The 15,824-nt window shown below is 41.6% G+C and overlaps 1 protein-coding gene across 2 annotated transcripts in view; it reads right to left on the bottom strand.

Annotated features, from left to right (window-relative positions):
- Nucleotides 1–15,824, bottom strand: part of IGF1R (insulin like growth factor 1 receptor) — a 170,874-nt gene that overhangs the window by 126,270 nt on the left and 28,780 nt on the right. For both annotated transcript variants that reach the window (XM_085070373.1, XM_085070374.1), the window contains exon 2: nt 13,248–13,793. In XM_085070373.1, the coding sequence (XP_084926499.1) occupies nt 13,248–13,793 (546 nt within the window). The remainder of the gene's footprint in view (nt 1–13,247; nt 13,794–15,824) is intronic.

Below are 15,824 nucleotides of genomic sequence, written 5' to 3'. Positions count from 1 at the left end.
GTCAGACCACCCATCAGAGAGCTGTGTACCAGAACACTTCTTAAGTAAAAAAAAATCTGTTAATCAATCAGGATATCCTGCTGACAACACCAAATTTCACCTTTTTTTCTTTTTTTTCACAGAAGATGTTGATAATGCATGTAAATCGTTAAAATGAGAATCCAAATATTATGATGCCACTGCTTCATAGAAAATAGCCACACTGATGACACAAGGAGTAGGGAATAAGTCAAATAATCCGTGGCAAGACTGCAGCCTTCTGTCAGTGACACAGTTGATGTATACAAAAATCCTTCCTATAAATTGGAGGATGCCTTTTCTTTTATCAATATCGCCCTAGGATGGAGCGTGATGCGTTCACAGAGAAATACTCAGCATTAATTTAGAAGCCCTGCTTTGCAAACCCATTTTGGCAGGATGTCCAGAGAGTAAAAACATGAGATGTTTCCTTAATCAAAGCTCACTTGATGAGGACAGGGCTCTAAAACCCACCCCAGTCTAGGCTTTGCCTGAAGTTGCTCATACCTTCACCACTGTGACTGAAGCTAGCAGAGAGTTTTTCCACCCAAGGCACAGCCCAAAGCAGCAGGAGTAAAGGCTGTAAGAAATCAAGCAGCCCTCTACACTCCATGCTACAAAGCAAACCGTCTGGCCCAGAATATTTTGCTCTACAATTACTATTTTCTTGCCTAGCCCTACACAATAGGTAGTGAGGAAACAGACTGAAGCACGTCAATAGAAGCCTTCCGAAGGAAATGCACTTAGAACAGACCCTCAGGAATACTTTCCTCACCTGGAGACAAGACTGCTACAGATGTAAGAGTCACTCAAGTGCAGATAATGATTTATCTGGAAGTCATTTTGAGAAGCAATTCCCTGGTATAATTAAGGCAGCTTGGCTCAGGGAGGCAAAGTCAAACAAACAAGTTTGCGATCAGAGTGGTAACTTGTATCCATGTTTGTGTTCAGAAGAGAAGGGCTTGCTAAACCAGAGTGCCTGGTCCCTGTTTAACTGGTTCATCACTTGCCCCTGGCTGTCCCATTAGCTCTCACATCTGCAGCAGCACAAACACCGTGTTTTTATTATTTCTGCTAATCTTATTTTCCATGTATTACATACAACACTAAGTGTTTATTACTCCAGCATGTGGGTAGGTTAAACCACACCTGCTTCACAAGAATGGAAAAAAAAATTACAAGCACAACAAAGCGCTCAACAAGAAAATTAAAAAAGAGTTGAATACCTCCTTCACTTAATTTTGTTCAAGAACACATTACTATAATCACTTCTATAGACTCTTCCTCTGTTGGTACTGCAGTTCCTACACTTCAACTATCATATCCTAGAAAGTTCCTGTTTCCATACTGTCTTTCCAACAGTACAGTGACAAAATCAACCTTCTGTACCTGCAGCCCCAGGTAATACTGTTCAAAGTCTCTCTCCAGATACTTCAAATGCTTCATGGAAATGGCCCAAGCTACCCAAGAGATCACCTCTCACTGCTGGGACTGCAGCCTTTCACAGCAGCAGCATTTCACTAGACAGTCACAGGGAACCAAAAAAAAACACTCCAAAATAAACTTAAAAGCATAGAAAGCTGACCCTTCATGCAAACTGACTCCAGAAAGCAAAGTGACCAAAGACCTTACAGTTCCCAAACTAATGTACAAACACAGTCCTTTGACTCCAGCTCTCTCGCAATTAATTTTTCATCCACAAGACACACCCACTCACCCACACAAACCAAAACAAGCCCAGCACAAACCCTACAAATTTAATCAAGGAAGGAAGAGCAAGCATGAGATGTTTATTTCTATTTTTAAATACCTGGGAGGTGCCCCAATACTCCCTGCCTAGATAGATAACTAAGTAGGTGCTCCAGAGCTGTGAGATCCAGTGCACGATCTGGCACGAGCAGGCACATCCAAGCAGCAAAACAAGAGAGCAGCTCAAAAGGCGATTAAGAAAGCCATTAAGAAAGGCTTTTGAAATAATTGTTTCCTCTAAGCCAGGATAGACACTAACTTGGGGTGTTGTTGCAGAGAAGAAAAAAAATACATATATATACACATCTCTATGTCTGTACTGAAGCACACCAAACTGCTCTAAGCAGACTATGGTTTACAAAGAACAAGACAGTCTCCTCCTTGTTCCCACAGTTCGTTTCTGCCTCAAGCAAAGTTGGTTGCCACTCTGGTTGCTCTCTCCCTCACCCAAATGGTTTGCATAGCAGATATGCTGAACAATCAAGTTTGAACCAGGCCCTAATCCTGCTGACTTTTCTCGCAAAACTGCTGGAAAGGAATTCCTCCTGGCAGCTGCAATGCCTCTGCTCATTAGTTTACCAAGCAGCAGCAGAATGAACTGGACAGGCACATCATTTCTGTGCTGCTGCTGCTGCAGAGAACAGCGATAAGGGCCAGGCAGGCAAAGGGAAGGCTCCAGCTTCCCTAATACATATTGGGAAGGGAGGATGGAAAAGCAGAGGTTTGAAAAGAAAGACAGCTTGCAAGAACCCAGGCAGGTTACTGCCACCCTTGCGCCTGTTGTGGGAACACAAGCTGGGAGGAAACTCTCCTTTTCCTTTACTGTAAGATTTCGGGGTGGGGATGTTGGCCTTTTAGGGTTTAACTTCTTCTTTAGGGCATTAACTCCTTCTTTAGAGCATTGTGTTTGACCAGGCATGACACAGTTACTCACAGCAATTCCAATGTCTCCTGGATACTAGAAGAATGAGGAGGATAACATTGCAAAATAGCTGCCCACTTGCTCATGGCATTCTTTGTCCAGACAGCACCTTCACATACAGGTCAGATCATGCAGCCCACTCAGCACACACGGAAAAGCAAATGTTTTTACTTCTTGCTATGCAATTTCCTTGAAGTAACCCCATTACAGCACACTTAATGTAAACAGAGCTTTGCACCATTTATGGCGACAGGTGAGCCCTGTGTTGTTGAACAACATTTCCTCCTCCTCCCTCATCCCAGGCCAGCTACCATTTCAATAAATATTTAATAAGTAGACAAGAAAACCGAGAAAGCTTCACAGCTTGAGGTTTTCAGGTACTACACGCATGATGTTGAATTTATCTACTGGAAAACATAAGGACACTGAATCCAGAATGCAGAGCACGAACAGCACAGGACAGGTACAGCACACTGACCCAAGTACCATTAAAACTGGGCCATGATTAAAATAGCAATGCCAGTTCACAGAGCAAAATGTTCCTTCTAGACCAGGCAAGAAGCTGGAGGCTGAGACCTGTGGTTTCAGAGGAGCCTCCCACTGTCACCAGGGCCATGCTGAAAGATTTCCACTGCATTCTCCACTCCAAAAATGTCCTCTCACTCTCTCACACCTTTTCTCCTAAAAAGATCATGTGACAGGTGCAGATAACTCTAACTATTCAAAGAAGCATCCTAAGGGTAGAAAAGAATATAATTTTTGCCTAGGAAGACTATGTTTTTTTTGATCTGTAAGAAATTCCAATTACTTATATTCTCCTGTAAGCCACTTGATCCTAAAGCAGCCCTTGAATTTAAAATCTCTCTACAGCTGGTTTGCTGGAAGCAGTATTTGTTTTCCCTGCCACCACTCTTCATCTCCTGGTGCAAGGTATTACTGATTATTTTAATTTCTTTTCTACAGAAGAGAAATGGATGCGCACAGACAAACAACTGCAGCGAGTAGAAGAGGAAGAAGCCTTCATCTCTGAATTAGGGATTTGCATACTGGTTTTATCTGTAACACCCACTGCAGTACTTTATCCCAGACTCTCAGATCACAAAAGACAGAGCAGACAGTGACTCACTGCAATTTCGGTTCTGCATGTAGCGCTTCACGTGGACCAGTCAATTCTGACTCTGCCAAACAGCCTTCACAGGCACTCAAAGTAAACCAGCTTCTCTAAGAAAGAGCTCCTATTCATGTGCTGCCTTCATGAGGAAAGCTCCAGAGATGGAAGGGAATTTAGTCAATGTTTCCCCTTTGTGCTGTAATGATTTAAGATTCAATTAATACTGCGCGGGGAGGCACTAATTCTGAAACACCTGCCTTCGTGATAACCGGATTAAGACCTCCAAACTTGCTGCACTCCTACCAGTGCCAGCCTGCCAAACGACAGCAGTTGTCAATATCGACCAACTGGAGGCTGGGTTTTCCGCTAAATCCTGGAGCACTCTTTAAAGAGGATTCCCCACAAAACAGGAAGGGGAAAAAAATAGAAAAACCACCCCACTTGACAGCTCTGCATTTGTTTAGCCAGAAGTCACAGCTCCTCCCCTGCACGCTTTGAAGGCTGGAGACTGGAAACGCTCCTATCAGATCCTTTCAAATCCCTCAAAGGAAAGAGATATAAGCAAATAAAGGGATACGACATCCTTAGAGACAGAGCTGCTCCCTCACTGAACAATATACCCTGGGCTCGAGAGAGAATGGCTGCAAGAAAGATTTTGGGGCAAAAGCCTGGTAGGATGGGGAAGAGCACAGCAGCTGGTTGCTTTGGGAGAAGAGTCAATAGGTTTGGGGGTACGTTTGGGGTTCTTCTCCTCTCCTTTTTCCTCTCAAAAGAGGGGTTTCTTTGGACTAGTTTGGGTAGCATGAAAAAAAAATGCCTCAAAATTAAGGCCATGCTGGTCTGAAATCTAGAGAGAAACCTTGAGGCCAGGGAGCCAGCCCAGTAATTACCAAAGTGAAACACTTTCTTACCTTTTCAAGGCCACCGAAACTATTTCAACCACACAAGAAGGAGCTGATTTATTTTTTTTTCCCCTTTACACCCCTCCATCACCCTCGCTTACAGCGACCCATTGGGAAGCACACTTGAAAGCTCGATGGGAGCGCTCAGTGATACATAACTTCCATTTTAGTGAAACAATCCATCTGCTCCATGTGACTCAGAGCTGCTCTAAGAATGCAATACTGTTTAGGCCAACGGTTGCACCGCACAAAGTGTTTTGTTCACATGCATTCCTTTGGGATGACAGAGCCTATCCACGGCCGTAACGGTTGGGCCCTGTGGTTTTTTTCCCTCATCCGCTGAATGCTGCAGTGACTAAGCTGACAAAAATTCCTAGCCAATTATAAACCCACTTAAAGAGACAGGCAACCCCCCTGCAACCTTCCCTTGCTATCCTATACGGGCAGTTTCTATACATAGAAAAATATCTCCTCCTCCCCAAGGGCTGCGTTGATATAAAAGACTTTCTCTGCGCACCCAACACTTCAAACATGCTTCCTAAATGGCATCATTTCCCAAAACTATAGCCTTTGATCATCCATCTATATCCCTCGCACATCAACTGTAAAAAAAATTTGTAAAAACCAAATTAAGACAAACTGACTCCGTAACTGAGTGAAAAGTTAGAGAAGTTATGAATGGGGGAAGATGAGTGTTCTGGGAGGAGATGAGCCTGGACAGCTTTGGAACTCTGTTTATTAAGGGAGGAACAGTTAAGTGCCTAAAAACCCAATATGTTGCAACCAGGAAAAAACATCAGGAGGGTTACACTGGTGTACAAAGTAAAAGTTTGATCCACCTAAGAGCCTAAGCTGAACTTTAACTAGCAACAACTGAGAACTTTTGACTTGTCCCTCAAATCACTCAGCAACCAAATTCCAAAAAAAACACCAGCCTTTCCCAAGAGTCATGTGCTGAATTCATTTTTGCCTACACTGTCAAGGGCTACACAAATACATTTAATAATTAGCCCAGGCATACAGAACTGTGCATTGGGCAGGTAACTACACGTTCACTTTGCCCAGCAAGAAACAGTAAACAACAAAAAAAAAAAAAAAAAAAACAGGAGAGAATGGCTCATGGTTTCCAGCTTTAAAAAGCCATGCTCTGGGCACCTCAGACCCTCCCCATTTTCTGGTGGGCAAACTCGTTGCTAAATCATTTTTAGCGCTGGGCTGATAGCACATGCACATTCCATTCCCGACGCTCAAGAGGAGGGGGAGGAAGAGACAGTCGACAACTGAACCAGGCTGAGCTCACCTCAGAAGAAAAAGGCAATTCAACAATCTGTATTAACATATTATTATCCGAGCATCTTTTTATTAGAAGTTAATTCTCAGAGTCATAAACAGACTTGAGAAGGAAATCCCACTATTAGTGGGAAAGAAGGCTAAACAAAGGCTGTTTCACAACTGTTAAACACTGAAAAACTTGTTTGCCACATAAAAACTATTTATGAAAATGCTTCAGGACAATTCATTCCTACATTCATGTGTGTTTGGGGAAGGAAAAACAGGAAAATGGTTCCTCCTATTCAAAATTTTTAGAGAATGTGATTCCTACCCAGGATTGAGCCCAAGTCTCCCTTTCCTTCAGACCATTTCAAATTTAATTGCAGATCAGTCATCATAAAAGATATATTTCTATACATTCCATGAAAATGGGACAACTGCACAGGTGGAGGACAGATCATTTTAGGCCCCCCACCAAGATAAGAAGACTGCAGCTCAAGTTCACCCCTTGTTTGACACTCATACAAGTATTACCTATCAAAACAGAAATCCCTAGGAAAACTAGCAACCCACTCCAAGCTGGACTCATTGCATGGGGAAGAGCCACAGAGAACTGCAAAAACTGCTAAGCCAGGCTGAGTTTGCCTTGTCCCTGTGACATCTGCAAGAACACAACAAAAACACAGCTTTCTTTTAGTTTTACACTTGACATTTCCCTGACATTTTCCCTATAACACTGCTAGCTATTCCCAGCTCCAAGTTGTTTCGCAAATTCATCATAAAATTAAAGCCTTACATTACATCTAATTAACTATCCAATACAATTGTCTGTTCTATTAACAAACATTTGTCTAATACATATCAATGGAGCCTGAAAATCCATGTTAAGCACGTTAATGAAAGACTTGGTTCAAGTTTAGATGTGTATTTAATTGCATGGATTTAACATGGCATTGCTGCACAAGAAGGTAAACCAAAAAATTCTCTAAACAGGGCATCACCCTCAGTCTGGTCCAGGATGAAAGCAAGTTGCTAAGAACAGCAAAGTTTTGCAAGAAAAACCAAAAGCATTCCATTTCCAGCCCTAGCTAGCATCAGATTATCAAACTGCTGAAACATCACTAACATCACACGGTACCTCTAAAAGTAAATCTAGGATGTTACTGTAGTTTTAAAGCACTTCCTTTTATTTTTCTTACTTGAAATTCAAAACAAATAAACAACATCTTAGAAACCCTCACTGAATGTGATTGTAAGCATCATTTCCCTCTCCCCCCTGCTCCACAGCCTCAGGCCCCTTGGGCTGCACAGTCATTCCCTTCTCCCCTGAGCTTCCTCATAATGGGAGGTTAGACCAGGACTTCTTTTCAAGCACTCCCCGTTAGAAGGTTGTCAGGCACACAGTGTGCAATCTGGTGATGCTTTTGTATCCTCCTGGAAGGAAGAACTGGCACTCTTTTCTTCCCCAGCCCTTTAGCACACAGCATCAGAGAAACTGAACTGAGGGATGAACACACATGCAACCCAGAAAAGCAGGGAATTACTATTTCCTATCAGTGACCTCCAAATGCATTTCTACAGGGTTTTTTTTTCTGACAGTGAAGCAGTTTCTTGGCACAAGATAATTCAAGTGAATCCATTAGAATGGTCACTATGTAAAACAGAGTCAATATTACTCAGAGTAACTGGGCTCATGCATTTAATCACCCCACCACTAATAAGGAATTGTAGTGCTGCTGAAATCATGAAGCAGGTGTAAAATGCAAAGTCCTCAGAAGATGAAAATGTGTGTGTGCGTAAATGTGAGTAGAAAAGATAAAGGGTATTTTCAAAACCTTCAAACTTTTTTTCATTCTTTATTCCGAAACGTGGGGAAAAGTTCTAAATCTGTTCAAAGTATCTTTAAAAGTTCTTTATTTTCTTTTTTTTTTTTTTTTTTGAAACACGTAGCCAAGCGGTGAACTGAGCTTATTGCATCGTCTTTTCATACTGGAAAATGAAACTCCCAAATTTAAAGACCTCTCAAAACAAACAGTCCTCTACAAATCTTTGTGCCAAAAGAAACTAGGAAGCCACGATGAGTACTTAACATTATGACTTAGTTTTTGGTGGCTAGTGCAGGCTGCAAGATTCTTCCCAGGTTATGCCATTTTACAACAGAACAAAGAAAAATGGCAAGTATACATTTGTTTAATTTTAGCCCTTTTCTCAGAATATAAACCACTGCTGCAGTAATTAACTGCAGATTGGCCTAAACTGCTCTGCGGCCATTCCAGCTTACTAATTAAATATGCTCTCACAGCCATAATAAAAATTCTGGGAAACCTCTGGCTGGAGAGCAAACTTCTCAGGAGGGGAGCGAAAGTCAGCAAAAAACTTCATTCAGAAGGAAAACACTAACAAATTTTTTTTTAACATGCTCCAGATTTTTCTAACTCAGTGACACCAACTGTGCCTTTTACAATTTTTTTTTTTTTTTGTCTGTTTATTCCTTTCAGAAGATGTTTATTTGCTGGAGAGTTTGCATACCAACCAAATACAACAACCAACCTGTCAATTTCAAAATATGGTCAGTTTTACGTGATACTTATTTTTTTTTTAACCAACAAAGGTAGGATTAGTGTTACATAGACCAGCTTCACTTAACATGATACCACATCTGATTTGCATGCTGAAAGAGTAAAACTTAAAGCATGTTGTCCTCTGCTGAGATATGTAATATCTACTATATTTCAGTGTTTAAGGAAAAAAAAATGAAGCAGCAAACAGAAAAAAAAACAAACATGCAAACATAATTTTAAGCAAAATGAGTAATTTGATTCAGCATCTTTGGCTCCCACCTTCTTCCCCTCTCTTCCTGCCTATATAGCTCACGTATGTTCACTATTTCTAAAGGACAGGGGAATACAGTGACTACTCCTCAGAGAGGGGAAGACAAGGAGAGAAAAGGGTGGGGGGAAAAGCGCAGCACATGGTTTTCAGCACTACTCTGCTGAATCAACAGGGAGCAGATTCCCAGCTGGCGCACGCTGTAAGCACTGCACAAGTCAATGGAGCCATGTCAAACGATACCACTCAACTGCATTATCTTTTGAGCTCCGTGTAAACAAACAGGAGCAGATTCCGAATATTTGTGAGAATACATCATGTTACTGTCTCCATATGTTTAAACATTTTAGTAGAAGGCACATATGGACCACTCTTCCCACTCACTGTCATTCTCTCCCTCCTGTTCCTCATACACCGTATCTTTTCGGGCCATTGTCAAACCAATTCAAAAATGAATAAGGATACATTTTCATTAAAAACATTTTGTGCTTAGCTGCCATCTGCTTCATCGGCCTCCAAATCCTCACATGCCTTTTCTGTGGTCCTCAGTTTCACACATTCGGAAGCTGAAAGTTCTCTCCTGTTGTATTGTGCAGTGAGGTCTACGTGAGCTATTGTTTCTCATGTCAAATTTACCTCCTTTGAACCAAGTGCTCGATGCTTATAGCCCTAATCCATGTCCTCTCTACAATACCAGCTCACACATCCTTTTTTTAATGCCTAATCTCTAATCTTAAAGCTCCCTTGTGCACTTCAGGTACTCCCTGTCATTGTTTTTATGGAGAAATGTGGCTATTCCACCCCCTTTGGGATATATAGGAGCTCTAATTTGCTCTCTCTCACAAGGAGAGACCCAGACTGTGCTCTCATCCTGTCCCACAGACACAGCACCAGAAGCCAACACCTCTTTCCTCACAGTCATTATCAGCCTGTCTCCCCCAACACCAGACCCCTTGTCTTTTCTCTAAGTAGGAAAAGTTTCAGCTAATATGGGATACAGAGCATCTCCAGCTTAACTGGGGTGAAAGAGGACAAATAATTAAGATTGAGAAAAAAACCCATCTGGGCACCATGGGTCTTTATATACAGATCACTGCTAGTTTTGCTATTACTTTCCCAAATAGTTTGCCCAGTTCATTTCTTATGGCCCCAGCAATAGCAAAAGTGTCTTAGGAAGCATTAGCTGGACTTGCTTGAAAAACAACACAGAGGTTATAGTAGACAAGGGATCCTGAACTTCCAGGCAGGCTTTCAAGTGTGTAATTTACATTTGGTTTCTGCAGGCTTGGAAAGGCCTAGTGACTAAGGCAGCAGACCTCAAAAGTTAGTCATCAGCAAGAGGAATACAGAAAACCACCAAAGTTTTCTTTACAGCAGACCACTGGACAGGCAGAGCAAGTGTGTCACCAGACAAGTCTTGCAAGGGGTACAGCAGGAACAGTTTTTCTGGTTCTCACATCAATTGCTGAGTGAGATGCAGGCAGCTTCCATAAACCTTTCCAGCAGTCACAACTGCCAGAAAAACAGAAAAACACAAAAGGCCATAGTCTTATTTGTATGTCTGGACGCTCAGTTTTTATCTCTTCCATCTCTACCTGTGCCCCAAAGCACAAGCAGTGATGCAAACAAACAGCTTCAGTACTCTCCTTTTATCTTCAGGGATTCTTCTGTGTGGACCTGCAACCCAAGTGAGGCACAGCTGGCATTTAATACACGAACATAAAAGTAGGTGCAAGTCTGAGAAAAGACAGCATGCCAAGCCCAACACAACATGCTGCTGCTCCAAAGAGAGCAAACTAGTATTGCTGCTGCCTTGGGGCACTCGAAGGTAAAGGAATGTACACTACACAGAAACCAGGGCAACCAAACTGGCAGGAGAGCTGCTGACGCTTTATGCTGAACCTTAAAAATAGCAAAAGAAAATTTTAAAAGTTACAGTTTCTTTGTAGCTTGCTCTTCTATAGAAATGTCCGTGGATTATTCTGTCAGACACAGCATATCCTTCCCTCCCTCCTCCCTCAGCACTGTTCCTGCACAAGTTATATTGAAGGAAGCACAAGCTTCTTCCTTTGTTTGTGAGCAAGAAAAAGAAGGAAAAAAACAACTTCCACTCAACAGCAAAACTAAACAGAAGTCAGGCTACTTAAAGTACCAAGTGTTCCCACACAACATTTACCCACCAACTTCAGATCTTTCAGCGTAAAACCTAAACAAGGACAAGAGAGATTTAATACAAGCTCCTCCACAGAGCCAGAGCAAAGAAAAATAAAAGGGCACAAAAGGAACCCTGAATGATAGAGAGCATTTTCAGCTTAACATTACTGTGACGCACAAGGAGAATGTCAGGGTTAAATTAGATACTGCACTGGAAAAATATTCCCAGGAAAATAACATAGGTGTCATATCTCTAGTGGCAGGAAAATGCTGATTGAAACACTCAGCAACTGAAAAGTCCTTGCTTCTATTCTTTTTCATGTCTTGTGTGTTTTCTGTACTGCAAGAGTCCTCTCCTGATCAGGAGTTCATTGCCAAAGTGCCCAAGCAATCTAGCAGGGCAGACAAAAAGCTTCCTTTGGAACAACTGCACTTTTATACCTCCCTTGTTTTCCTTTGGAGCAGGAGTACTTAGGGGTTGTTTTCTTTTTCAGATGAATGGCCTGCAAATCTAAAGTCATCTTCCTCGAAGTCAGAGGCTTATCACAACAAACAGATTATACCAGGTCCAACTTTCTCACTCTTTTTATTGATCAGAATTTGATAATTTCTTTATATGTTCTGCATCCTAAGATACTCTAAACCTAATTGTTTTTCCACACTGTAATGCTCTTAACAAGCCTTTCAAGGCTCTTTTCCAATACTTGCTTTCGTCTTACAACCTCCCATGAAAAGAGATGAAAGCATATATGGGGAAAAAAAAACCATTACCTACACCCTTGCCTTCAAAGCCCTGCTATCACAGTCTAACTATGACCTCATTTTATTTAAACAAATTTCTTCTCATGTGTATTTGGGATCCAAATTATTCTAACAGCCCTCTAGATGCCAAAAAAGTTTTATTGCACGTCACTTTTGTCTGCTCCAAATAGGCAGAGCACACAACAGAAAGCAAGTAAGTCGTTATATGTCATTAAATAGGCAGTCGTTACATCCTTTCAAACCACTGAAGGCAAGGAGGTTACACAGAAATCACCTTGGTCACCCTCTGCAGACAACAGTTACACTCTGTTAATGAAGACACAAATTTGGCCTGCAGAAGCCTAAGGACTCATAGCAACACTTTCCTCACCCTGGGCAAAGCACAGAGTCTCCCAGTAACAGGCTGAGGGAGTTTCTTTGCTTTGTTTGAAAAACGAACTTTATTTCCTGTAAGTATTGATAAAAGCACATACTCCAAATGCCTTTTTGCAGTGGTATTTTTGGCATGTGTTGACTGGAACTGCCCCACGAGCTACTTTAATTGCAGTTCTAATTGAACAGGAGGGCTCCACAAGCAACTGATGAACCAGTTTAGAAAAAACAACATCCCCAGAAGAAAGTAACCTGAATATAGTCCTGATTTCTCCCACACTGTGGTGTTTCCTATCACTATGGCAGCTTTGGTCAAGACTCCATGTGGAATTTAGGAACTGTTCCTCCCAGTGATGACTGCTTGTAATTAAACCCTACTGATACTGCAGAGCTCAGCTTTCGTAAAGTTACAGGATGAACTCAAAAAGCCTGCCATGTAATCATGTTACCTGAGTAAACTATGTGTTTGTTTACTCTATTTTTAAAAAGGGAGAAGAGATCAGGTTTTGTTTTTGCTAATACTCACTATGAGAAAGACATAAACCTGTCAGATAAGAACAAAACAGGCAAGGATAACTTCACTGGGAGTCAGGATATCTATGGACTCCTTGACTCTACAGACTGTACTGTGAAAAATTATGTCAGTAAACAAGTCCTTACGTACAGAATTTACCATTACAGGAATGTCTGGAGGTGCATGCCAAGGGAAGCAGAAAACGAAGTCCAGTGAACAGCTTTAGCACAGCAACAGCTCTGGCACACACGGAATGTCACCTCAGCAAGGAGGAGATGGCACTCGATGGCCACCTCCTGCCAAAGTCCTCGAGGGAGGTAAAGCTGCCTCCAGCTTTGCTAGAATGGCATTGGTTCAATACTACACTTGCCATGTTTTCCATGGGGAAATAACTCTGGGAATTTGTTGTGTTTCATTTTACAGTTGTTGATTTGTTGTTTTGTCTTTTTTTTTTATTTAAGTGAGACGAACCTTTACTAATTGGAGAATAATCTACTTGCATGACAACTGGGTAACTCCCATAAATTATACACAAATAGAATGAAAGTTTCAGTTGCTGAAGAGCTTAAAAAATAAAACCACAAAACTAAACCTTCACTTCCAAAAGAGGTAACAAAAACAGGATATCTGCTCAAATCTTACTTTTCTGGCAGTGGTTGGTGGTCCAGCAGCGGTAGTTGTACTCATTGTTAATAGATGTCTTCTCACACAATGGCTTCTCTTCCATTGTTCCCGGACACAAGTCCCCACATTCCTTTGGAGGTTTATTCCCAACAATGTAGTTATTGGACACTGCATCTAGGATGAGAGACCAGTCCACCGTGGAGAGGTAACACAGGTCAGAGTTCTTCTCGATCCGGATGGCCCCGCGGGTGATGTTCCTCAAGTTGTGAAGCCCAATCTCCTTAAGGTTTGTCATTTCAAAGATAACCAAGGCATAGTTGTAGAAGAGGTTCCTGCCACGAATGACTGTGAGGTTGGGGAAGAGATCACTGAGGCTTTCCAAGCCTGCCACACGGAAGAGCAGCAGATAGTCAGTGATGACAGTGAGCTTTGGGAAGCGGAAGTTGCGGTAATCCTCTGCTTTGGAGATGAGCAGGATCTGCAGGAAACCCTCGATCACCGTGCAGTTCTCCAGCCGCTTCAGCTCGTGGATGTCATTGCGAATGTCGACGTTTGGCCCGCAGACTGAAAGGGAAAAGGAGAGAGGAAAGTTAGTAAATAAGGCTTTCCTGAGCCTTTTGAAACTGGAACGCAGGAAGGATGTTCTGATGGCCATAAAATGTTTAATTAGGTTGCAGTGTTAAAATAGAAGATGAGTGCTTGATTTACACATATGTGGAATATTCATTTCATTTAACCCATCACCCTAAGCACTACCAGGAGCAGCATGGCTATGGCATTATATGCTCTCTATATTCTGCAGCACACAGAGAAATGTTGGTTTTTTCTGCTGATGACAGGAGCTGCATTACACTGAGGAATACAAAGACAAAACAAATGCATTCACACACCCTGCTTCAGATCAGACCCTGACATGTGTGGCCAGAGCAGGGCTTGAGCCACATCACTTCAAACAAGTCAGGTAACACAGAAAGTGACCACAGAAAGTGATCCACTGGTCATTACATTACTAATTCACTCCCCACCCCACTTAAGACAAACACAAAGAGGGCACTTCCCTGAAAATTACAATTTAGGCCTCAAATCACTCTTTCTTTCCAGGGTCACACGCCAAACAAGCCCTAATTCTTGGAATACTAGTCTTGCAGTAGGTCAGCAACAACACTAAATCCACAGAAATCTGGTCAGCACTTCCTGCTCTGTGACTGGGAAGAAAACAAACTGCTTGGACTTATAGCACTGAATTCCTGTTTGCATGTTCCAGTAAACCAAGTTTCACTAATTTTGGCACCAAGAGATAAAAAAGTCTCTTGAGTTCTAAGAAACACAGGATAAATTTATTTACAAGAACACATAGCATCACAGTGAAGAATCTCTCCTTGAAAACAGCAGATTGAACTCTATGAACTCTCAAGGAAACAATGGCCAAAAGGCTTATTCCCCAATAAATAAATCTGTGTATTAAGTCTTTCCATATTAGAGACATATCACAATAGCAATGTTAAAGGGGCTGGAAGACATGTGTGTTAATAATGCAATATTTGGACACATACAATGCACTTTGATGTAAAACAAAGAACTACAGAGTGTAGAAAGCTGTTGTTCTTTCAGACTCTCAGAGCTGGTCTTCTGTGGAAAACATGGGAAAAAAGATTCCCCATAATAGATACTAAGTTGCTTATAAGCAAACAAAGCAAAAAGCCTATTTATTTAAGCAACCAAAACTCAAATAAACCCCAAGCAATTCAATTTTGTGGAAAGGTTCTCTTTTAATGCATGCTAGGCTTAATTATTTTAACAACATCTTTTCCTCAGACAAGGGAAAGGTCTAAACAAGCACTGGAGCCAAAAAACTTAAATTCTAACCCAGACAAATTGTCCAGAGATTCAGAAATTGCGCTGACAATAGAAAGCAGTCCTTCCATCCCACAACACTTATCTAAGGCTAATAACTTAAGCTAACAAAGGATCCAGAGCATGAGTATGCTAAAACCACAGCAACTCTAATACCCAACAAGGACTTAAAGACTTCTAAGTCTTTAAAAGACTAAAGGACTTTCTGGTTAGAGGGACAGCACAAAAAAATGAAATAGGGCGAGATCTTTGTTAGGAAACAGATGTTTCTACACAAAGTATTACCTAATCTTCTTTCTGTAAAGATTCAAGCTGAAAGCAGAGGCTATTAAATGTGACTTGCCACACTGAAGTAGCTATGTGCAAGAAAGTTCATTCCCCAGAACTTAAAAAAAAATAATAAACACAAAGACTAATGCACCACCAGGAACACTTGGTCCTCATGAGCACTGAGACAGGAAATCCCCATTTTCGTACATACTGACTCCAGAAAAGCTGGACACTACAGCTGGAATATGTGGCAAGGCTTGAACTTCAGGAAAACATTAAAAAGGGTGAAGAGGTTGGCACTACACAGCTTTAGAAGCCAGATGGAAGAGGGGGAATGTTAAAGAACTCCAAGACAGAAGATCCAGTAAGAGATGCACTGGTTAGTGCAGAAGTGAGGGGCTCTCCCCTGAACCTGTAGGAAAGACAACCTCAAGCCCTATTAAATTCCTTTAATGAGCTGTACCCTCAACT

Source organism: Lichenostomus cassidix, chromosome 10, assembly GCF_008360975.1.
Source record: "Lichenostomus cassidix isolate B80296 chromosome 10, HeHo_3.0, whole genome shotgun sequence".
In the NCBI taxonomy this organism is placed as follows: Eukaryota; Metazoa; Chordata; class Aves; order Passeriformes; family Meliphagidae; genus Lichenostomus; species Lichenostomus cassidix.
This window is presented reverse-complemented; position numbering and strand designations above follow the sequence as displayed.